General features: G+C 34.9%; 1 protein-coding gene across 9 annotated transcripts in view; it reads left to right on the forward strand.

The window, feature by feature from the left end:
- The window catches only part of DMD (dystrophin), a 1096913-nt gene that overhangs the window by 343139 nt on the left and 729324 nt on the right, over nt 1–24450 (forward strand). For all 9 annotated transcript variants that reach the window (XM_040582467.1, XM_040582466.1, XM_040582468.1 and 6 more), the window contains 3 exons: nt 1120–1295; nt 11199–11322; nt 18329–18416. In XM_040582467.1, the coding sequence (XP_040438401.1) occupies nt 1120–1295; nt 11199–11322; nt 18329–18416 (388 nt within the window). The remainder of the gene's footprint in view (nt 1–1119; nt 1296–11198; nt 11323–18328; nt 18417–24450) is intronic.

The following is a 24450-nucleotide window of genomic DNA, read 5'->3' on the forward strand; positions in this document are numbered from 1 at the left end:
GTAAAGTATATACATGTATATAGTTTCATGGAATTTTTGATACTGGCTTTCATGTAATTGAATTGGAAAGTCTTCCTAATTTTTGCACGTTGACAATAAGCACAGTAGCAGGGCTTTTCTGGTGCACAGCTTTTCCTGCTCCTGGTATAACTTCTTCCTTTTATTTTCCATTTCACTGCCCCTAAACTGTGAGGTGGTCATTGGAGCTATAACTAGAGCATTTTGACAAATGAGCCATCATCTGACAAGCAAAAAAGAAGTGACCCATTTCTCATGAGTTAAAGGACTTAAGAACAGCTGCCCGCATTTAAGTGGATAGTTTGTAGTTGGTGTTGTACGGAAACAAATATGAACAGGCAGTACATGTACAACCAGTATCTTTCAAAAAAAAATATGAGCAGAAAATATTTCTCATCGTTACCTTTTTTTGTGCAGCTGAATTGTATGAAGGGTTTTTTTTTTCATATTACCAAGCAAAGTTAAATGCATTAGATTGATAGTGTTTACAGTGTTACATATTATGTGTATTAGTATCTGGTATGACCTCTTAACACTATTTTTTTATTATGGAATAAAACGGATCTAAATTAATTTGCCTTCCAGTGCATGTTTTCTAATTTAGGATTTCCTGACAGAAAGCTAACTGCCCTTTTATGCAAGAAGGTTATGATGAATTATATTCTAGTTTGAAAATTGTTTTAAATGGTAAAAATGATAATTGGTAATTTAGTGCCATTACTGTGCCTTTATCAATTCTCAATAAATTTTCATAATGGAGGCAGAGTAACATATAGCAATAGTAACATTTTATATATTTGCTATTGTTCAGTTCCCTCATAAAATTGACCATTCGTTCCTTTCCTTCATTCAGCGTGACTTACAGGGAGCCATAAGTTAAATCTGTTTAGGATCCTTTCTGATTTTGATATTGACTTCTGCAGATAACTTATTCACACAGCATGAGTCAGATAATTTGGTTTGAGTTGTGGATAGTGTAATTTTTTTCTGAAGATCAGCCTATGATCAGGTGGGAGCAGTTTCTCATTTTCTATTGCTTCACCAAACAGCCTTTACTGAAGTCTTTCAGACAAGTGACCTCTGTTTTTATACTTCTCACAGATTTCGCAGGCCATCACTACCACTCAGACATCACTAACACAGACAACTGTAATGGAAACTGTAACTATGGTGACCACAAGAGAACAAATCCTGGTTAAGCATGCTAAAGAGGAACTCCCACCACCTCCACCACACAAAAAAAGGCAACTCCTTGTGGATTCGGAAATTAGGAAGAGGTGAGAATCATTAAGAGACAGAAAAAGAATACCCATAGGAGTGTGGATGACAATGCAAAAATATGCTGTTCACTTTTTTGAGGTTAAAATTATATTTCCATTCTCTATTAAGGTACCCATTGATTGTTAACTCTTTTTACTCGGGATGAGATACGGGTTTCTTTGTGCTTCTAGTGCAACTGTTTTGCAATATAGAATGTTAACCGTTACATCAATATCATTGTGATATAATTATAGTCAGTAGAAGTCATTATGTATGGCATTGTGGGGGTCCCACTTGACTATAGTCTTGAAACTTGAAGGACAAGAAGCATTCCATTAGTACTCAGCTTTTTTAATTCTTGAAAAAAAAATAATTAATAGTTAGAATAGTGCAGATATTTCCTGTTTTCTAAAGTTCAAGTTGTATTCTTTCTGACTTGTCGGTCAGCAGTAGACATAACAGTTCTGCAGAGGCAGAGTTAATATTTGGTGAAACATGCAGTATCATTTTCAGGTTTTTTCCTTTGTAACTCAAGTACAAGTGACAAGGGATTTTAGACTAATACTGAACACTTGTTAAAGTGACAAGAAAAAATTCTGATTAGTTTAAGTAGAATTGACTCAAGCAGTAGCTTTCTAAATGAGATGCTAAGAAGCTAGACTTCAAATGCTCATTGTAATGTTTGTTTTGGAAATGTTTTTGATATTCTAGTAAACATATGAATTCCAAGGTAACAGATTTAAGGACTGAAAGGAATGCAAAACTGCATTCAGTCTCTCATTTCTATAGAAAATATCTTTGCTTAGTTTGATGATATTTTTTTTTCTTGTAAATAACCTTTAACTTATTAAAAAGAATGAAATATATCAAGAACAGGAGAAATGTGGGTTTTATTTTTAAAATGAAGGAGTATGCAACTGAAAAAACAGGTATTTAGAGGCACCTTTTTATATACGTAGGCACCTGCAGTGGGATTTATCTCACCTTTGAGCATTCTAGAAATAAGGTTTCTAGTTTAGTCTTATTGTTTAAGAATGCTGTGTATGTGACATAAGAAGAATTTTTTTTGTTAAATTGGGTAATTACTCCTCATATAGAAAGTGCTTAGACTAAAAAGTGACTTCGACAGCTAAATTTGAGTGAATTAAATCTAATCTCCTAAATCCTAATTTGGAAACAGGTGGTTTTTTCACATATCCTAGGTTACCATTAAATAATAAGATTTACATTTTGCTAATATATTCCCAAGCATTCAGTATAATGCAGAGTGATGACTATCAGCAGACTTCTTTTATTTTTTTCCCCAAAGAAATATTAGATAGCAATGTTTTTACTTAACAGATGTTATAAGCGATAGTACTGTAGTTACAGTTTCACTATTAATATGCAAAGATCTGAAATAGGATCGAGCTCCTTTTGTTTTATATGCAAGAGTAAACCTGTATTAAGGCATGGTCCCTGCATTTAAAATATTGGAAATAATAGTTTTGAAATTGAAAAAATAAGAATGACACACACCCCCTGAAATTTTAAACTGTTTCAATAATTGGTATTTTAAACATTTCACTTTTTTTTTTTCCAGACTGAATGTTTTAAGAATGTTCTTTCTTGACACAAATATAAGGAAGTGAAATGCAAGTCTACTGTTATAAAGGAAAACATTATCTTAGTTAAAACCAGATTAAGTAGTGATTTTTTAAAGCTCTATTTTATGATTCTTCAAGAAAGTTGTTGCTATAGCTGTGCATTACAATAAAATTGGAGACCAAATTGCAGCAGAAGTTCCTTTCTCAGCTACTAAGTATGTAATGTATGTAATGTTAGTCTTTCCTTCTTGCTCGTATTCTTTTGATTTGCTTTAATACTGAAAGTAAAACTGGCAGGGTATAGCAGACTACAGACTTTGAAGTCATCATGCAAGGAAACTACTGAAGGGCAGGAAATAGATGGATTATAGGAATTGTTTATGTTCAGAAATACCTAATTTTATACAAGCTGATAAGTATTTTAGCTGTTATCAGTCTAATGCATTGCAACTAGCAAGGTTATATATAAATTTAGTAGATAAAATGGGATATATTATCAAATTTGACACTATGCTTGCCAGCTATATTATTGGCAGATATGCTACCAAATTTACAGTGTTAATGTTTTTTACTGTTACATACTAGATTTCTAGGGGGTTTAATTTATGTTTTAGGCTATCTAAAAGATAATCATTCATCATATAAATTCTGCCTAACTTTTGGATAAGAGTCAAGAAATGAAGCTTAGATCAATCTGGTGTTCTCAGTTGTTGTCTAGGATTACTTTAGATGACTGAATAAGTTGTGGTTTCTTATATATACTTAAAATCAGAGTCCTTTTCATTGCTGCACAGGTTGATTATTATTTAAGAAAGAAAGGTTAATTCTAGTAGGAAGAAGGGAGTAATTTGTTTAATACACTTTAATATGATCTAACTGGCTGGAATATTGCTTTGTGTACAGGAGTTACTATATTGGTTTGACAGTACACTCATACCATCATATGAGAACTAGTTCATTATGACTGTTCACTGAACACCTGTGAATGGACCTACAGTATAGTAACGTGCAAAGTGATGTTAGAAATGTCCACAGCAGTGCATCAGGATGAATGATGGCTATATTATCTGAAGGCAACTTTCTTCCATTTAGATAATTTTTTTTGCATTTCTAACTGAACAGCCAAAAAAGGCTTATTATGTCCCTTTCCTCTCTAGAAAGTCCAAGTGAGTGTTCCAGAGTGGGAGGACCAGTCAATAAATAGCTTCAGAGAAACACTTTGAGAGGAAACTTCTGGGAAGGAGTTTCAGCTTACAATAATGGTTATTGTGCCTGCTTTTATTAAAACATAAAAATGCAGTTGTGGAAACTAATACATTTGACACTATGTTGTTGTCTTTCTTCGGCACAATAAATTTATACTGAACATAAGCATAACAATGGGAGAAGAAAACTCATCTTAAGATTTGGGTGCTGAGCTAAAATGTTGATTGGCATTGGTGACTAGACACCTTTTTCTTCAGTGTCTGGGAGAACCTCATGGTTATATATCCAGACAGTAAGTCAGTTAATTTCTGGATTCATTGCTGACTGAAAGATTGTTCGGGTCTTTTTCTGTATATTTGGTTGTACCTACACCCAAGGACAAACAAATCCATAGTATTGCATAGCTTTTGGGTTTCAAAATAAACTGAGAGAATTGGGGTTCTAACCTACCTCTCCTACATCATTCTATATTGTATGTGCATGTGTTTATATTCAAAATTTTCCCTGAGCACTTAATGAATAAGAGATGATGAATCTGTACTGATTAAGTTTTGTTTGATTAAAAAAGCCCAGCAATTATTGAAAGCTTGCTAGAAGCTTCTGAAGGTGCATAAACAGATTGTGTTGGCTGCTTTCTGCAGTCAGGGTACGAGACACTGCATGCTGTTCCCTGGTATTTTGGAAACTGGGGGGGGAAAAGCACATTGGGGGCTGGGGCTTTTTGAGGTGGTGAAATGATGTTACCATTTTTTTCCAGCTTCTTTTACCTGTTCTCCAGCTGTAGTCAGTGTTCTTGCTGGAAAAGTATGTCTGCAATAAATACGTCAGGCTCCATTGTCACATGTTTGGAGACATTAGCGCTCCATTTTTTTTTTCTAGTTATCCAGATGTTTTAGAAAGCCTAGAGGATGTCTTAAAGATGCACTGTACCTGCAATATGAATTGCTAGGACTTAGTTTCAAGGGGGAAGAAAGAGTAGTTTGGTTAGTCTGAATATTGCATTAGTGGACTGTATAAGATTATGGTCTTCAGCTACTTAGCTGAGGAGAAACAATGTATGGCTAAAACTGAAGCTCAAGCTTTCTGGAATATTTAATATTTTTCTATTTCCAAATGCTTTAGGATTAGAAGTATGAGAGTCTCTGAAGAAATTGAGGAGAAGCATTTTCACTTGTAGACCTATGGCATACACAGGACTGAATGTCACATTTCCATTGACTCAGTTCACTGTGGTGTAAATACACAGGAAAGAAGCTGTTGATTTTTTTCTTGCCTCCTAAAGCAACTTTTTAGCATAAGTGGTGGAAAACAGAGATAAGAAGCAGATGATTTTTTTTTTCTCTTTTCCTTCCACTTCCTGCAAAAGAATCTAAAACTACCTCAAAAGTAATGCTTAAAAATTTCAGAATAATTCAGACATGTGCTAAGTTCTGTTACTGGTTGTGGAAAGCTCCTTTTCCAAAAGGAATTAATTTGAAACTGAGAAGGGAAAAATACTTGGAGCTGTATAATAAAGGTCTTGAAGATATGCATTAGCCATTAGGGCTAAAGATAAATGTAACACAGCTGAAGTTTTGGGATGAAAAAATCTGTAAATGGGAGAAAGGGTTGCAAGGTAACATTTTCATTTTCGTGTTATTTACATATTATGGGAAAAACAGGTCAGTTCTATAGCATAGAAAAATGTGAAGATTACTCAGTTTGCAGTAAGTTTTTAAATAGCAAACAGGTTAGAGAGACTTAACACTTACTTTAAACATATTTGTAACATTAATGTTCTTGAATAATGTCCAAAGATACCTTTCTGTGTCATTTAGTAAGTAAATTCATACGTGCTTCATAATATTTCCAAAGAAAGTCTGTTTTCCATAACATTATAAAAGATATAATGTTAATCCACAGATTTGAAAGAGATGTTGTGCCCCTTGAAGAAAAAGCCATGTTAAAATAGAATAGTTGCTCCATCTAGTGTTTTTTTCATTTAACAAATGTTCACAATGGTTTTAAAAGAGTAGTCTTTATTTCTTTGAAAAATATTATACTAGGAATTCAAATGTGTCATTACTTAGAAAAAATTAGATTGATGTAGGAAAATATATCGAAGAAAAAAAATATAATGGATTATTCCAAGAGGTTTTGATAGCTAATTTTTCAAATATCCCATTACTGTCCAAATAAATCTATTAGAAATAAATGTTGATTGTTTAGCAGTTTTAAAGTAATTCTGTTGAGCTGTTTGACCCTTAATTGATCTTTTTCTCTTGTATTATCTAACATTACTTAGAAAATCAAAAAAGAGTAAAGCCATGTCTTCAATTTTCCTGGTTGTCCTGGATTTCAGTGTTGTATCTGTGTAGCCAGTGCCAGAGGAAAGGAAAAGGTGACTGAGACACAGCAGGATAGTTTTCTGTTGTTTACAGGAGAAATAATTTTTAAGCATTTTAATTTAGACTATAAGAAGTATGGGTATGTTAAGGTCTGTAAACATGGACACTTCATAACTTCTTAGGGCTCTGTGGTTTTTAACCCTTTACCCTGTTTGTGAGGTGAAAAATGGCCTAGTGACAAATACAATGAGAATATATATTCTTCATATTTAGTCTCCGAAATTACTTCCTGTATTATAGGAGTGGTACCATTTGGCACTCGCTGGAAGGCATGATGACTGGATTTAAAACTACTTTGCATCTCTAGCCACTGTGTGTTTGCTGAAGGCAAAAGATGGTAATGAACACACTCTACAACAACCTCTAGATTTTCATTTGCCTTAGCCATGATTTGCTTACATATGAGAAATGAGGTGGATCTGTCAGAATTTCTACAAAGCATTCCATGTTACAATTCAGGAATTACTGCTCAAGCTGGGGAAAAGTATGGTTTACAACCATACGTTACCAGTGGTAAGATGGATAGTTGGCTAAATAAGAACTATGAGACTGATAAGATGATGTTAGTGAAGTGTTTGTTAGTGATTTGTGCTTCGGATTGATCTAGTATTTTCTTTGACACCTTGGTGTGCACTACAGAAAGGTGCTGGTCATAATGTTGATGAGGTTAAATTAAGTAGCGTCACAAATGTAGAGGGAGGTCCAGAATTCAAGCTGTTGAATTAAGAGATAAGAACAAGGCTATTTATCAACTGATGGCTCATCACCTACAAATACAGAGGAGGAAGACAGGCATCAGGCAATTAGTTCATTACAGAGTAAGTCTTTCAATGAGCATCATATACTGTGAAGTTGTTCTCTAACATGTCTAGGCAATGAGGAGCTACAAGCTGAGGAAGGCTGCCGGTGAGCTAGGCATTTCAGTCCAGTCATGGAAATGCAGTAATTCAGTAATGTGGCTCTTGGTTCAGAGTTGTATATTCCCTGCCAGCTCAATATGTAGGCAAATGGTCTTATACCCATGCCAAAGATACATAGAGGTGACATGGCTAGTGTAGTTTAATTTGGGGAGGGATGGCAAAAACAAAAGAGCAAAGGAAATTGTGAGGCAATTTTTATCTGTTGAAAGGATGAACCATTGAAACTACTGTCTAGTTGTGGTAGCAGTAACACACTAGCAGTTTCAAGATGAAATACATTTACTTTAGAACATAGACCATACCCTGTGATGGCCACATGACAGCTGGGTACTTGACAGCTTGTGTTGCTACGTGAACTTTTACAACATTGAAGTAGTTTGTGTAAATATGTGGAAGGTCAGTGCATGCACATTACTTCACTGTCATCATCTTACCATGTCAGTGTGAAAGAAAAAGCAACATTATGAGTTTAAAATTTTCTTTTGCCAGATGACATCTGTAAGAAACGCAATAGCCCTTTATAAGGTATATTGTGTAGATAGAAGATTTATAGTCAGTCAGCCCTTTGATTGCTAATTAAAATAGAATTTATTTTTATTCTGAAATATCAAAATTTAACTTGCTGTTAGTAGCTTCCAGAAATTTTATGAGATGTGGGGCTTAGAGAAGGACTTGAGTGTCATACCTTGCTGGGTATTCGGGTTAGAAATTCCATACACAGAAGAAAAAACCAAAAATGCAACTAAATTGTGTAATGCATCAAGGTGAAGTTTGCTGTGTATTTAACACAGAATATGAAGGGAAAGCTACAACAAGGAATCACTTTTTAGCAAGTACATGTGGTGATAACAGCAAGAGAATTTTCAATGGGAATATGAAATGGGCATATGGCTTAGTATGATCCGGAAAATCGATTTGTGGGGGAGTTCCATGAAAATTTGAATGACATGGATTACAAATGTGAAGATGTTTTTTAAACATGCTCTGGAGTAACAAGAGACTGTATTTGAACTCAGCTGATGTATGCTGGGCTGGAGACAGAGGGCAGTGAGAGCAGTAAAAAGCAGTAACTCTCTTGTGGAATACCAGAATGAAAGACTAAATGGAAAATTAAACCATGAGTGCTGCATAAAGAATAAATCTTCTGCTGCAGATGGAATTTTTAGGTGGGGAGCAAGCTAACATGCATGTTAAATTAAGGTAAATCTTTAGAGTAATTGTCTCAAGTGATTTATTTTTAGGTTTTTTTTCACGGATTTATTTTGACAAATTCTACATGCACTCAACTTTATTGGGTCAGAAAGGTAATATAGCATTACTTTTTACAAGTATTGTTGTACTTAGTAGATTTAAAGACTGCATTGATCCTTTGATGTCAATCTAGAGTTAATATAGTTTGTAACTGCAGCTGTGCTCAGAAAGAAAATGTCCAATCATCACAGTGGAATGATTAAGTGCTGTATTCTACCTGTATTTCCTGGTTTTATACAAGCTGAACATAAGAGAGAATATTTTTCTTCCAAGGTAATTGAAAAATGTCTTTACATTCAGGATATTTATATTCTGCAAAAAGCTACTTAAAAATGTTTCCTGTCCTTTGCTCCTTTTCTGCCCCATCTTTATAGCCCTTTTTGGGCAGAAGGCTTTGTTCGTGGACTTAAATTTATCTCCAGCCAAAACTGCAAGTGACAGAGCAATCTGTTATCTGAGATCTGTCATATCATAGAATCATACCATATCATGGGATGGCTTGGGTACAAAGGGACTTTAAAGATCTGTGGCCTGATGAATCTCTGGGCCATAGGATGTGTTCCAGATTATTTTGTTATACTATCAAAACTGTTCCAAATTCTCCCATTCCTCTTCCACCGAGGATGTTGCAGAGCCAACAGCTAAGTACTTTTGTTTAAGAAATTAAGAAACGATCACTAGTAAACATTTCGCTCTGCCAATTTCCATCCTACACCAGGCCAGTATTAGGCTATTCTTCAGAAAGTTGGTCTCACTGGTCCTACTTACCTGCAGCTTGGCAATGCAGTGAACACCAGAAGTAATACAATTTTACCTGCAGCCAAGGAATTTTAGTACTGAGGGACTGGTAAACTAGTCTTTGTTGTTATCAGATGTCTGATGTTCTGTGGTCATTAAATATAGTTATATGCAGAACAGAGAATAATATAAGAATTCAAGAATTACAGTTTATTTAGTGTCACATAGGATCAGAAATGAAGCTGAAGTAGGAAGCTCTTAACTGGCAGTGAAGTTTAATTTCAGGGATTAGGATCTGGTAGCAGCACAGAGATTCCCTGAACCATCTGGGAATTTTCTTTTGTCTTCTGCCTCTGAACGTGTGATTCTTTATAAAATTAAGACTTCTGCACATTTCATTACTCCACAATCATATTTTTCTTCTTTAATGAGTGTTCAAATAGTATTATTAGGAAATGCTTTATCAAAATGATTCCTAAAAGTCTACGATTTGAATACAGAGTACTGAGCTGGGATTGAGGTAGTGTGTGGTTCTTCTTTCCTCTGCTTTCATTATTTATCACTCAGTCTTTCACACTGTGTCGTTAAACGGAGTAACAAAGGTCACAGTGGAGAAGGAAAATAAGGGAGGCGTAAATACCAGATCAAACATGGAACTCTTTTTTGTATTCAGTTTTCATTTCTGTATATGTGGATTTCTGTAGCACTTAAATCCTTGCATTGTAGTTCTTGTTTATATGGAGTATATTTTTATAAAAGAATTAATTCCTTCAAAAATGTAATTGTCATTTAAGTTCTTGTTTTTAGTAGATTTTCAATTGTATGTAAATGGTACAACCTATATTTACAAAGCAAACTGTAGGACACAGCTAATTATTTTTTCTAGGTCTTTCTGTTCTATTGCTTTCATTTTACAGCTGCAAAAGGAAAATCTGTTACAAACTAGATAGAAATATTAGAACATACAGTGCAATAAAGAAATGCAATCAAGCATACCATGTGGCACAACGATAAAAACATTGTCTTAAGCCTCTTGTTTTAGAAGCTACAGTAGATTCTGAATCATAGTTTGATTTTTCTACACATCAGTAATTTAAACATCTGCTTACAATAACCCTCATTTTGAGCTGCTACCTTTTTAATAGGTAACAAATTCCACTCGGTTTTAAAGGAGTTGATGAAAGGTTCCAGACTGTAATAAAAAGGATTGTACTAGTTAAAAAGTAGATACAGAGAGTTGGGGATCTTAATCTGCAGTTTTAAAAGTTTTAGCTGTAGGGAATTTATAATTTACTGTTGAATAGTAGTTTGCATTCTACATCAAATTTGAGTCAGTTGGAAAAGACTCTTTGCTAATGGTCAGGTTTCCTGCTTGAATATCCTTCGTAATATAGCCAGCACAAGCTGGAACAGAAATCTTGCAGGTATGAAGCCTGCATTTGGCCAGCCAGATAGACCTTACATCCTCAGCTGACCCAGCAGGATCTGTGGTACACTCTTCACTAAGACCCACTTGTTTCACGTCTTCCAAAAACATCAGCTTGTAAAATTAGAAGCCTTATAGTGAAAATGGTTGCATCTGTTCAGATGTCAAATCAGGGTCTTAAAAATGAAAAAGTATTTCTGTTTCCTAATTTTAGAATTCATAGTTTTACTAACTATCCAATGAAAGGGGGGGGGGGGGGGGGGGGGGGGAGTAAAATTGTCTTCTGCTGAGAGAAATTGCTGCTTATTCACTTGTTTAAACAATCAGTTAAACATATTTAATATCAATCCTGTTTTCAGAAACTGTGTGGCAATGGAATGTCTTATTGTACTTCTCTGTCTCTTAGGTTTGACTCAGATACAACAGAGCTCCATAGCTGGATGACCCGCTCAGAAGCAGTGCTTCAGAGTCCCGAGTTTGCAATATATCGAAAAGAAGGCAATCTCTCAGATCTCAGAGAAAGAGTCAATGTAGGAGAAAGTACTTGTATATATGTCTGTTAGTTTGCATTAGCTTGTCAATGTGCTTTCAAAGTCCATGTTTAAATGAGTTGAAAAGTATTCTGACAAGTATTGATTGTCCCTATGTCCAAGAGAAATTTAGAAGTGCTCACTCTCTCTGTGACTTTTAGATTTTGGCACCAAAATTGCTACACAGGCTGTCTGAATTCAGAGATCTTTTTTTATTCATGCATACTCATATTTAATTAAGGTATTCTAGATTTATGAAAGTCTTTGGATAAAGTTAAATCAAAGCCTATATATTACTTAAATATGCATCATCATTCCATACCAACAACTTAAATTGACATTACACATGCATAAATGGATGTGAAAAGTGTCATCTTTTAGTGTATGCTAAAGGAAATCTGTATCTAAATATTTTTACAGCACTGTAAATTATACATAAAAATCACCAGTTTCCACTTTTTTTTTGGTGTTTTTTTTTTCTTTGTTTTGGGTTTTTTTTTGTTGTTGTTTTGGTTTTTGTTACTCTGTTGTAGTACCATGTCTCAACCAAAATTATTCTTTTCTAATTTTGGCACAATGAATCATTCTGCACTGCTTAAGCAGTAACTGTGTTTGTGTATATGTTTTACAAACTCTGATTTTAGCCCTTGACACCTAAAGTATTCTAAATTTTCTTCATATTTAGTTTTTGTAGATACATGCAAAAATGCCTGTCCTCTCTGAGTAAGAGAAAGGGGAGTTCTTTTTATAATCATTTCTTTTAGTTTATCATGGAACTTCATTAAGATATATGGTGATACTTACTCATAGAACACAAACAGGTGGAACGAAGTTATTGCATTGAAGTTCTGCTGCTGTTTTTTCTCCCTGTCTGTTTGTCCATCATAAATTAGCTATGATAAGACTGAGGAACACTTAATTTTGTGACTGTAAATGCACATTTTAAAATGTCATATTAAATCATACTTTTTTTTCCAATAATTTTAATTTAATTATTAGTGTTGTCATAATATTACTGCTATTAAGTATCCATGAGAATGTAATATCCTAAATTTAGTTCCTGGCACCTCTTCATGTTATGTGAAATATACTAAAGTATATATACAAAAATGTATGCAAAATGGATCAAATATATGGAGAAGAACTGATAAATTCAAATGCTTCCATAATGAGCTAATGGGATGCATCTAGTACATAAATAGTTGTACAGTTAAGTTTTTGAATGCTTCAATATTCATGGCAGGTGAAATTAAAAATGAAATAAAGGGGAGAAAAAAATGCTCGTCTCCCCTTCATGTGTTCCCATTTTGAGGAACACAACAATTTCAGGGATGGCAATTCAGCTCATCTTGACCTACACATTACACTGGATACCTGCACTGTCAGATTTCCCTAACCAATATGATGTTCCACCCCATTTTGTCAATTTCAAAGACTTTCTTTAAAGGATATAGGGGCCATGGTTCACTTTCCTTCTTTCCTTTCTTTGCTTCTGAGGACATGATCACTACAAGTAAAGGGGAGAAGGTAGGTGAACCACAGACCCTCCTTTGGGCCCAGCTGGAGTTCCCAGTATATCTTGTCTTGCCTTTGCTGATGCTGAGGAAAGAACGTTGGGGCTGGGATGTCACTACCTACCACATTTGTTCAGGTTTAATTTAAGTTGGTGGAAACATATAATAATATGGGAGAAAGAGCAAGTGAGGGAAAAGAGGTGTGGAATTTGACCAGTGCATGGGCATTTAAAGTTTGAATTCTAGACACTGCAGATAGTGAGAGATATTTCAGGTGTTTCTTTGACCTCCTTGAAAATTGAGTAACTGGATGGTTAAGAAAACAATTTCCAGGTTCTTTACTGAAAAGTAGTGCAGGAAAAGGATCTGCATTGTAGTAAGAGGGGTCTGAGACAAACCAGTAAACTCTGAATAGATATAAGAGCAATGAACATGTATGCTTCATTAACATTGAAACTATTCTTAAAGACCAAGACTAGTTTTGATTTCATAGAGTATCACTCCTTTTAAAATGAATATTTTATGGAGAAAATCAAGTTATGTGTAGACGTTTCTAGATGTTTTAAGGCAGAAAACATTCTGATTACATCTATTAATTTGAATGAACTCTGAAAGATGGCACTTGACAAGCACTGCATGGATTCTGTGTTGACCAGTTTTCAGTTAATGGAAGTCTCTGTACATGCATTTCAAAAAAGCAAAAACCCCTCAAGTTCTTAGAATGCCAGGTTTTAAAGCTTGTCCAGGCCTCACTTTTGCTGGTCTGTTCTCTGTTTGTCCATAAAACTAGTAGCCAAAGAAGGAAGTACTGTCCAGTTCATTGGTTTGAGAAGTTTCATTGTTGCTTAACACTTCTTGCTTCTAATTCCCTCAATACGAGCCTCAGAAAAATGGAAAATAAAATAGTGTGGGGTTTAATATATTATAAGTTCTAGTAAAGTAATAGGAGATCTTTAAAAAAAAAAAAAGTGCCAAAAAGGAAAACATACATTGGTGATAATTGAAAATAATTGTATTGTAATGATGTATGTAGTCATAACCAAGTATTCATCTTGCCCTTACAGGCAATCACTTAGTTTTCTCCCTTGAAGACAATCTATGTATTGGTGTAGCACAGAACACCTGTGCTTGGCTGATGTCAGACCTACCATTTATTTTCAACCACAGTAGGTGCTGAGTCCTAGGGCCTTTTCTTAATGACTTTTTTTTTTTATTTCCTGCTGTTCTTTTGAGGACAGTTTACTAGCTGAATGTTGTTGGGTTCTTTTTCTTTGCTGTGGCAGCTTGCTTCTACTCATAATTTTTCTTGGATTGGGTGTCACTTCCATATGATATGGTGGAGGTGCATCTGCTATATGATGAAGGGATGCAGACTTCAGAAACGACAGCCACATGGAAAGTTCTTTTGCCATTATTGAGGATTCATCAAGTGCAAAAGCCTGCTCCCATCCCAGCTCAGGGGAGGCCTGGGGGAGATGTAGCCAAAAGCAGCCTGTATTAAATGTGTTTGCTAAGCCAGCTGCTCTTCAGATACTGGCAGAAATTTAGCCTTTGGAAGATGTATTACATACACTGAATATATTAGACATGAAAAAAATGTCCATTCCTATGTCTGGGAAGAACCAAAAAAAATTTATATCCCTTCTCTGCTATGAAAGAAGCATATTTTCCCTACCTGGCCAGACCAACTGGATGCCGTAACTATGGGAGTTTCATTGTGAAACAATCAAGATACTCCTAAATAATGCAGACATCCAAACCTTAATGCCATAAACGTTGTTACTCTGCAATACACTGTTAACATTTTCCAGTTAGTATGTATATATTGCTAAAAAAACAACTAACAATGACTCGGGCATTCTTTCTTTTTCTTAAGCCATAATGAGCTTTCAATATTGCAAGTTCAAATAGATGAAGGTTCAGGTTCAAAAAAATAAAACTTGCTAAATAGAAAATCCTGCTTAAAAATAAGTCAGATTTTAGAGCATACATCAATCAACTGGGAAGAAAACTCCTTGAAGGCAGTTTTGGTTAGCCAAGAAGAAGCACCGAGAAATTCAGAATCAAAGGTAAACAAATAAGGAACAGATGTAAGGGAAAATGTCAGATATCCTAGACAATTAAATTTGTTCTCTTGGCATTCTCAAGAGCTCCATTCTTATTTGTTCGTTTTGGTTTAGTGACCTTTTTCAGATGTGCTTTGTTGGGCCTGGATATTTGAAAGCTGAATCACTGTCAGAGCCAGCAATGATAATGTTGCCTTCTCCTGCCCTTGAAGGTCCTTGGTCAGAGGCACAGGAGGTCGGGGCGTACGGCGACTGTGCAGCCTTCCATAGAGCCCTCGAAGTAGCATGTTGGATTGAATTCCGCAGCCCACCAGCGTTTTCTAGGTTATGAAGTCACTAGCTGCCAGCTAAAATCTCAGGGTCAAATAAAAGGTTTAGCATCGTGAAAATAGCCTCTTCACCTTCATTTGACATTTAGCTAAGGAGGAATTTTTAGTGTTATTCAATCAGTTAAAACTAAGCTATTATACATTTGCATTACTAGTTATAAAATAGTCCAAAAGAGAATTAATCTCTGATTGGATGAAAGCCTGTAAAAGTAAGTTGTTGTTTTTTTCTCATATAGGTGTATTTTTTTCTTTTACAGAAATTAAAAAGAGTAAAAAAGGGGAAGGTTATATATTTGGAAATATTTTGAAATTACTTTGCCACAACCATAAACTTTTCATCAAAAAACGCCTGTTGATTACAATGTACACAATCTAAGAGTTTCAGAACTTCACAAACACCTTCAAACTTATCCCAGCCTACTTGTGTCATGAATGAACCTGAATTGAGTATGGTCCCCTTCAGTAAAGGAAAAAAGTAGTGAAACAGAGCCAAAGAGATAAATGAGAAGTGTTTTGAGGGCTCCTACTTCCTTTGTTTCAGGGCACTTCACATATGCTTATAGAAATCCTTCTGAGTGGCTTAAAAATCCAAGACGCAGTTTACAGGTTCATCAAGTGATGGCACTGTGTACAGAGTGATGGTAGGACTATGTGATGACTGCTGTAAGTAGTTAGGGTGACTTTCCTCCTTTCTCCCCAGGTCAAATAATTTGTCTTTGTATGAGGAAGAAGAGGACAGTCTTTTCTCCTTTGGCTAACATTGTGTTTTGAGTGTGTGTGTCTTCCTGTCGCCAGTGTCAGTCCTTCATTTTTATAATTCATGCCAATTACATAAAAATGAATGGAGAAAAGTAACTGCCAGAAACTTTGATATGTACCAAATTTTCTCTTCTTTAAGGGCTTCATATGTAGTGCTTGTATTTTCTATCAGGACCTGGAAAGTAATGTTTCAGGAGAGAGGTGTATATTTCTCCATATTTTTCTGCACACGTAGCATATTACTGGACAGGGGAGGGTTCACTGCCACAGGCTTCAATGTCATATCATTTTTGTTTCAAAAAGCTAACTTTTAGTATATTTTAGTTGTGGGGGTTTTATGATTTGCTTGTGCTTTCTACAGTTGCACTCATGATAATTACTTATCTGGCATTACAGATTAAATAAAATTATTACAGTATATTTTAGTGTTTTAATAGTTCCTTTGAGTTCTCTTTAGTTAGACTCATGCTAATTATACCTGCCAATATAGACAGAGTAGTATTAATTAAGAATCTGTAAGAAATTTTAGAGAATTAATAGGTGCTTTTGTTGTTGTGCTTTGAAAATATTTAAATTGTACAGTGGAATGGTAGAAGAATATATTTTGAAACATACATACATAAACTATTAAAAATCAGTATGTTATTTTTAACTCATTGGGATTAAACTTCATAATCTTTCAGTGATAATTTAGGTATATATTAAGGATATGTTTATAAAAGGCAAAGTATTTCCATCCTTATTTCTTTCTTAAATATCCTTTCCTTATATGTTTTATTTATACAGAATCATATTCTTGAAAGTGTTTGATAGATGCATTGGCATAATGTTAAAAAGCCTTGTGTTTAATTGTTTCTATATGCACAAATGAATGGCAGTTATAAGGACACTGTAGAAATGTATGAATTGAACGGAAAATCTCTCTGTAAAGCTCTGAGTGTTAGAAGGTAGTACAGGAAAGTCTTCAGGGAGCTCCTCATTAAACTGAAGATGTTTTAAGCATCACACTTTAAAAGTTATTTTAAGAGAGTTTATTCAAAGGTGTTTATATTATTTCCTCTTAGGCATAGCAATCTATTTGGAAAATAACATTTTCAAATATAAGTGTATAAGGTTCTTCTACCCAATGCATTGTTACACACCTGCTTGAGGTTTGTTTTCATTTGTAAGAAACCTTTTCCCCTGAAGAGTCAAACAACACAGAATATACCTTTTCTGTGGATATAAACAAGGTGATCAGGAAGCCTGGCAGAGTCAGCCAGGCTGAGAAGCTGTAGTCAGGGTTGTGTGTTATCTTTCCATACGTGTCATGTAGGATTTGTGGTGGCATCTCCTTTTGTATGTGTGTATCTCCTGCAGTAAAGTAAGGGACTTTGTTTTGTGGAAGACTGTGCTGGTCAGGATCTCTGGGAAGTTTATAGTCAGTTTTATTTTTAGCATCAAACTTACCTGTTGACCTCATGCTGTGTCTTTAGGTTTCTGATTTAAAGTTTGTAAATTACCCAAAATTATAGAACTAAATCAATGAAGTGACATCATGTTGTTAATTATGAGACAGTATTGAGGGGCTGTCAGATCCAAAATGGTTTTACTTTCCATCTGTATTGCTACCAACCCAAAATGACATCAGAAGCTTAGATTTCTACTCTATCCTGAAACTTTAGCAGCTAGCCTTTACCAGCCATTACCAGCTAATCTGAACTTGGGTGAGAAACTTTTGAGTGAAGAAAGGTGAATTGAGTGTATTAGATAAAATACAAAAGTAGAAGCTGTTAATACTACAGTTAACTCTCATTCTGAGTAGCTCATATATGGATGTCTGCTATATATGTTCATATATATGTTAAATTTCTACTTTAGTAAGCATTTTACAGGGTTTTTTATGCTAAGACAGGAGTAAAGCAACCAAGGAAGTGATATAAGGATTTAGCACTTTGTGCTATGAAAGCCTGGTGATTTGGTTAGCATGCTTGAATCTTGCTGTTATGACAAATGAGCAAATCTATTCTTCCACAAGGAATTTCTGTTGAACAAACATTCTGTTATATTGAGTTTTGAATAGCTCTTAATTTGTATGTCTTGTATTTGTCTGTAAAATACTGATGTGTGTAATTTGTCAGCTCTGTTGCGTTCTGATTCTCAGTTGATGTATGTGACTATGGCTGACTCCCTTCCTGGTGGCATGTGGTACTTGCTGCATTCATTGCAAATTGGGAGGCTGGCAGGGCAATATGACAGGTTAAATGGTCTCGAGTAATCAGAAGACATCTCTGAGATTAATTACTTTCTTCTTCAAAATCCCTCTGTTGAAATACTCACCTTTCCTGTCATGCTGCAGGCCATCCAGCGAGAAAAGCCTGAGAAGTACAGAAAACTGCAAGATGCCAGCAGATCAGCCGAGGCCCTGGTGGAACAGCTGGTGAATGGTAATTACATGGGAGTTGATTTAGATAATCTTCTTAGGGATTTGATAAATGCACAGGTTCATATTTATCACAAGAATTATATTAGCAAATACTGTCTAAATGGACCAGTAAAATAATATTGCCTTCTATTTCTTTCATTATTTCTGATTGTTAAATCTGGTAATTAGAAAAGAGAAAAAAATCTCACCATTTTAGTACCATGAAAAGAAATGTGTGTAGAACTTGCTCACAATAATGAACTGTATATTAACAATCTGTTCTGTGCAGAGACTTAAGTTGTAATCTTATTTTCTGAGTATGCTAAGCTTTTGAAGGTACGTTAACTCAACCGAGTTTGAAAACTCTGAAGGCATTTCTCTGAACTATTTGAAAAAAGTGCTTTCTGACATATGATGTGGAATGTGTGTTTTGTAATATATGTATTGCTGTAATGTTCTCTATCACAGAAAATATACCATTTTATTAGGTGTTGAAAGAGATTTTTGGCATTCAGCTTTTCAAAGGTAATAAATATCAAAGCTTATACAACTCAAAAAAGAAAATTACTTGTAAGTTTTTTTCATTTTTCTTATTGATTTTTTTTTAAAAAAAAATACTCCATTTTGTCATTCTTTAGAACTTTCAGATATTTTTAAGGGAAAAAGGAAAACCAAAGAAAGGTAGATAGAATTATAATTGTCATTCTGTTGTCCTTGATATTAAAGAATGTCTACATTTACAATAAAATCTTAAACATGGGCCAACATCTGTCTCACAGATATGGTTGCCAGAAATATACATGTTGAATGCACCAAGCTTCAGAACACATATTAAATTGTTATAATGAAGAACCAAGGATTTAACTGGTGAAAATGAAATGCTTTGAGTTTGAGGTACTAACTGGCCAAGTTAAACAAACTTGATGGAATCCTATCATTATCTTGCTTAAGTATGAAAGTGTAATATTTTAAAAGTGACCATATTTAACATGTGGGGCATATTTAACTAGCATTACTGTAACAATTGATGCAAGGGTTCCCTTCACAGGCTCAGTACTAGACCGAAGGGAGTCTGATAACATCTGCACCCTCCTTGAAATGATTTGGGAAGTTCTCAATGGCTGATTGTATAAAAAAATTCTGTCCAGTTTCTTGGACATGTTTTCTACCTGGAAGAAGTTGTTGTACAGGACTTTTAAGGCAGCATTTTAAATTTTTGTGCCGTCACATCAAGGTTGTTTTTTGGGCAGAATCTGGCTAGGGTACATTTAGCAATGCCCTACTCTTCCTTTGACCAAATGTAGACTTGCACCTCAAGAATTCCAGGTTCAATTTATTTAGATTACGTAGTACTTTCTGGTGACTAAATTCAGTTTTCAGAACTCACTAGCATGCTATATATTACTTTTCTGGTACTGTACTACCTACCATGTTTAGTATCAAGTAGAATAATAATCTATCTTAAATATTCTCATGTGGTTTTGACTCAAGGTTCTCTTTTTTTTCTCCTTCATTCCATGCTTATTCATGGTTTATAGGTGGTGTGATCTCAACTGTGGCTAGATGTGCATGTAAATATTTTCAATATCTCAGAAATCACACCTTTTTTTAAGAAGCATGTTTTCTAGTTGGGGTGCAAGCACAGGGCAGACTAGCTAAGCCAGCATGACTTTATCTGTTTATCAACTGCTCTGAGCTCTGTATCATGCCATATATTGTGGTTGCCTTGGTAGCAAGAATATTCTAGCAAGGATGACAGGTTAGTTGCTTGTGAGAATGAAAATCTTTTTTTGTCAAGGTTTTAGGGGAAAAAAAAATCCTTTTAAAAGAAAAACAGTTCTGGAGTTGAAGCCTAAAATGTTTATGGGACTTTCCGCTACTCCACTGCTGCAAAGGAATTTTTAAGAACAGTGTATGGAATGCTTAAATAGTGCAGTAATTACCAACAGGTGAGAGCAGTAAAGAGTAGAATTAAATAATTAACATTAATTGAGGAGAACTGTAGGATGTTTTTAACAAAGAATTTGCAAATGGAATATCTTGCTAGGTCTTCAAAATTATTCTTTGAGTATAGAGGAAGTTAACTGCCATATCCAGCCTTTGTACTTCTAATACTTCGAAATATTTTCTATTTGTCTTTTTTTCCAAATCATTATGATCTAATGCAATTGCAAATAATGGGATTACATTGAACTAAAAGCTATGTAAAAAAAAGTAACTGAACTTTAAACCTACATCTCAAACCGTAAAAAACTTAGGCAGCTTTATATTTTCAACAGCAACTCAGCTTTGTTTCTACAGTCTTTGTATGACTTGTGGGAATTAATTTGGGACATGCATTCTTCATCTCTGTTATTTTGTTGTTGTTGATTGCTGGATTCACTAAGACAAGAGGAAAGTTTTGCTGAATCTAGAAAATAAGGTTCAACAGAGCAGACTGATTACGCCTACGTAACTTCCTCTTCTAATGCTCAAACCCTTTTCCGTAACATGGGAAGGAACTGGAACTAATGTGCCTTTATGGATTTGTGGGAGGCACATAGTTTAACATCTAGAGGAGAGAAGATGTACTATGTTATCTTGAATGAAAAACCTTTTTAACTATCATTATTTACAAATCACAAATTATGATGCTCCCATTATTATTCTATGTGGTGCTTTCTTTAGGGAAACCAGTTAGTGATACAATTGATGTTTGTCAGCATTTGCAGCATAAGCTGTAATTAAAAGACTATTCAAGGCAAACACATTTGGGGTGTAGATCAGTTGTGAAGTCAAGTGATGACAATTTTAACTGCATTGTTTTTTTTTTACTTTTTGTGTATCAGATCTGGACTAATAATTATTAGACTCTTAAGATTCTAATTATGCTATCACTAAATTATTTGCTTTGCTTATATATAAGATGTGTTTTCTCACTGCTGATAAGCAAGTCACTGAATGTAACAGATGAAGAGCATAAAAAGAGGAAGATCTCTGGTAGATTATAAAAGCGAGTTTGGAATGGTGGTAAATTTCATTGTTGTATCATTTATATTTATTTACTTGCTTTTATTTTTACTGTGATAGGAGGAGGGAAAGTAAAAAATAGGTTTCAAATTCTGGGGAGAATTGGACTGGTTTATTTAGGGTTTCATGTATTTGTTTCTTACTACAGAGGAAAATATTCTGAAGAAATGTATTTATACAGGGCACTATTCATGCTTTATGTGAATGTTTTCAGCCATTGTCAGCAAAAATATTTTGCATTAGAAAGAACTGCCATCTCACACAGCATAGCTATTCTTGTTTTTGTAAGCAGTGTGTCTTGACATTGCCATTTGAAGGGCTTTTCCCATCATGGGGGAAATCATTCGTGCTTTTGGTGATAATGACTCTTTAGCCAACCACCCATCTTCAACATGGGCTGTGCTCTGCCTCTCCTTGCCCATGTTTTTAAAGAATTCTGATAATTACAATTGATGTCAACTTACATTTTCTGTTTACTAGTGTTTCTAGGAAAATATTCTAATCTGTTTTTATTTTCTAAATTCTTTTCTAAAATAGAGTAACAAAACTGTTGATGCATGAGTGAAGCAGTTTAGCTATTTGAGTGGACACTTGACTGTTGTAGTTTAGAATAAAATAAATAGGGCATCGAAATGACTACTCTGAGAATTTTGATAGGCAGCATTAAAGTGAATACAAATGAATTTGTTACAAAAAAAGATGTAATTTTTAAGTGCTACTGTTGTGTTGAAGAAATATATTGTGAGTCACTATTTCACATATACTTATGAGTCAGAAGCTACAAGGAGATAATATTACATTATTCTATCATAGAGCCATAACAAATGATAAATGTACTTAATAAAGTATACTTCATATTAAGTGGCAATTCCAAAGTACTTGTGTGTAAGGTACTGCACAATTAAAAATAGTCAGACACAATTTGTTATGCACAGTACACAAGGTAATAAAATTAATGGATTCACTTAGATAATGAACTGTTTTCTCTGGATACAGTATATTTATTCACTGATTATATCAGAAGCTTTTAGAATACGAAACATGAAAAGATTATGAAGTATTATTGCTAAAATAATATTGGTTTACGAGAGAATGGGTTTTGTATTGTTTCTTCATTTGCTTGTCAGCTTTTGCTATGTCTTGCCATGAATGAAGCAGAGTAAGGAGATTGGTGTTAATGCCATGAATGAAAACTGGTCGTTACTAAAGTTGATAAAGATAATGAAGAAATCTGTACTTATTGTGGAAGTAAGTTTCAAATTCCTGATTTTTACCAATTTAGTGAGCAAATAAAAGCATTACAATTATGCCTTCATTGCATCAACTACTGAAATAGTTATTAATGTGTAATTTTTAATGAGATGGGGGACTAGCTTCCTTCAAAATAAGACAACATTTTGACAAATTTACCCAAATTATTTCAAGAGCAAGTAATAGCCATTTCCTTACATCCTCCTGGAAATTGCATACTGATATCTGTTAGACAACTTTGAGTTACCTGAGTGGACTGTGAACTAAGAGATTTAAAAAGTGCATCCAATGGAGGTTTTCAGATGGACCTTCCTTTCAACAGGCTATCATGTTGCGTGGTGGAGGTGCAGCACTGCAGTCTTTTACCAAACGTGGCTCTGCACACTCCAGTCTGGTACGGCCCTCTTCATTTACACGAGGAGCAAAAGCATTTCTTCGTTCATCTGTGCATTTGTGGATTCACATTTAGACTCAAAGTTCAGATATTAAAGAAAAGAATTAAAGAACATGGCTTAATATTGGATAAGTTCATATATTTAAATAAGAGGGACATGAGTGAAAAGAAGAAAGAGGATCTGATGAATCTAGATTTTCATCTGAAATACAGTCCTGTCTGAATTATTACAGTGAAATATTATAGTGAAAAGCGTTATTATGTAAGGAATCCATGACTGCACTTCCCCTGATAATCATAATCTTGCCTAAGGGTACTTTGGAGCTGAAAAGACAGGAAAGGAGGAATAAATAAAAGTGATATTTTTATATCCACTCTGACAAACTCATAGGCAGTGTCTTCAAGGTTCAGAAGTAATCATGGGCACAGCGGCAAAGAGTTCTGCTCTCTGTCACGAGTATACAACATTTTTATAACCCACGTTATAACAGGACAGAAGCAATTGTTGAAATACAGCGTAGCTAAAGGCTTGTTTTCTGTATAGGTGTTTGTTCTTGCTGTTGTTAAGATTCAGTATCTATGTGTCTGGTCATCTTTGGTTGTTGTTATTCAGACATGCTATGCCATTCAGTTTTATGCTGCCTTTTCACATATTACTATATGTTCATTAGACATTACAGCAGGGGTCCTCAAACTTTTTAAACATGGGGCCGGCGTGCTGATGAAGTGGCAGGCAGTCATCTGCGGCTGCTTGGTTTCCCCCTCCAACCCCCGGCGGGGGGTTCTGTAAATACTGGGGGCCGGAGTGAGGACCCTGGGGGGCCGTATCTGGCCCGTGGGCCATATTTTGAGGACCCCTGCATTACACTTTAAGAAAATATAGTTGTATATATACACCACATCTCCAGATCTGAACAGATACGCAGAAAAGACTGCATCACTGTTGGATTTTGTTAAGATGTGTCAAAATGCTGTTTAGCTCTTTATGCTTTACTGTTCATTTTATACCCTTGCTCAGCCTTTAAACTGTGCTATCCAGTTTCTGGAGTATAATGTGTATGTATAGCTGCTCCAACCACCACAGTTGCCATTGTCTCCCAGTAGTATGGCCTTCCTATCTTTCTACATTTTTGCTTGTACTTTTTGAAATCATGTGCAATTTGCTTGGCAAGGACAACATCCCAGAAACAAAGCATGTCCAGGGAACCACTATCAGGTACTGCACAGTCTGTTTCCAAGTAGGCTATTTCCAAGCAACTGAGTGGAATAGCCCTGAGCTGCATCCAGAATAGGATTTGCCAGAGAACTATGCTGCTCCACAAAAGGCATGATCCTAGATTATCATTTAGTGTGGTTTGCCTTATAGCAATACGGGAATTATATTCACCAATAGTTATTCCTT

This window comes from Falco naumanni, chromosome 2 (assembly GCF_017639655.2).
Source record: "Falco naumanni isolate bFalNau1 chromosome 2, bFalNau1.pat, whole genome shotgun sequence".
NCBI classification, from domain to species: domain Eukaryota; kingdom Metazoa; phylum Chordata; class Aves; order Falconiformes; family Falconidae; genus Falco; species Falco naumanni.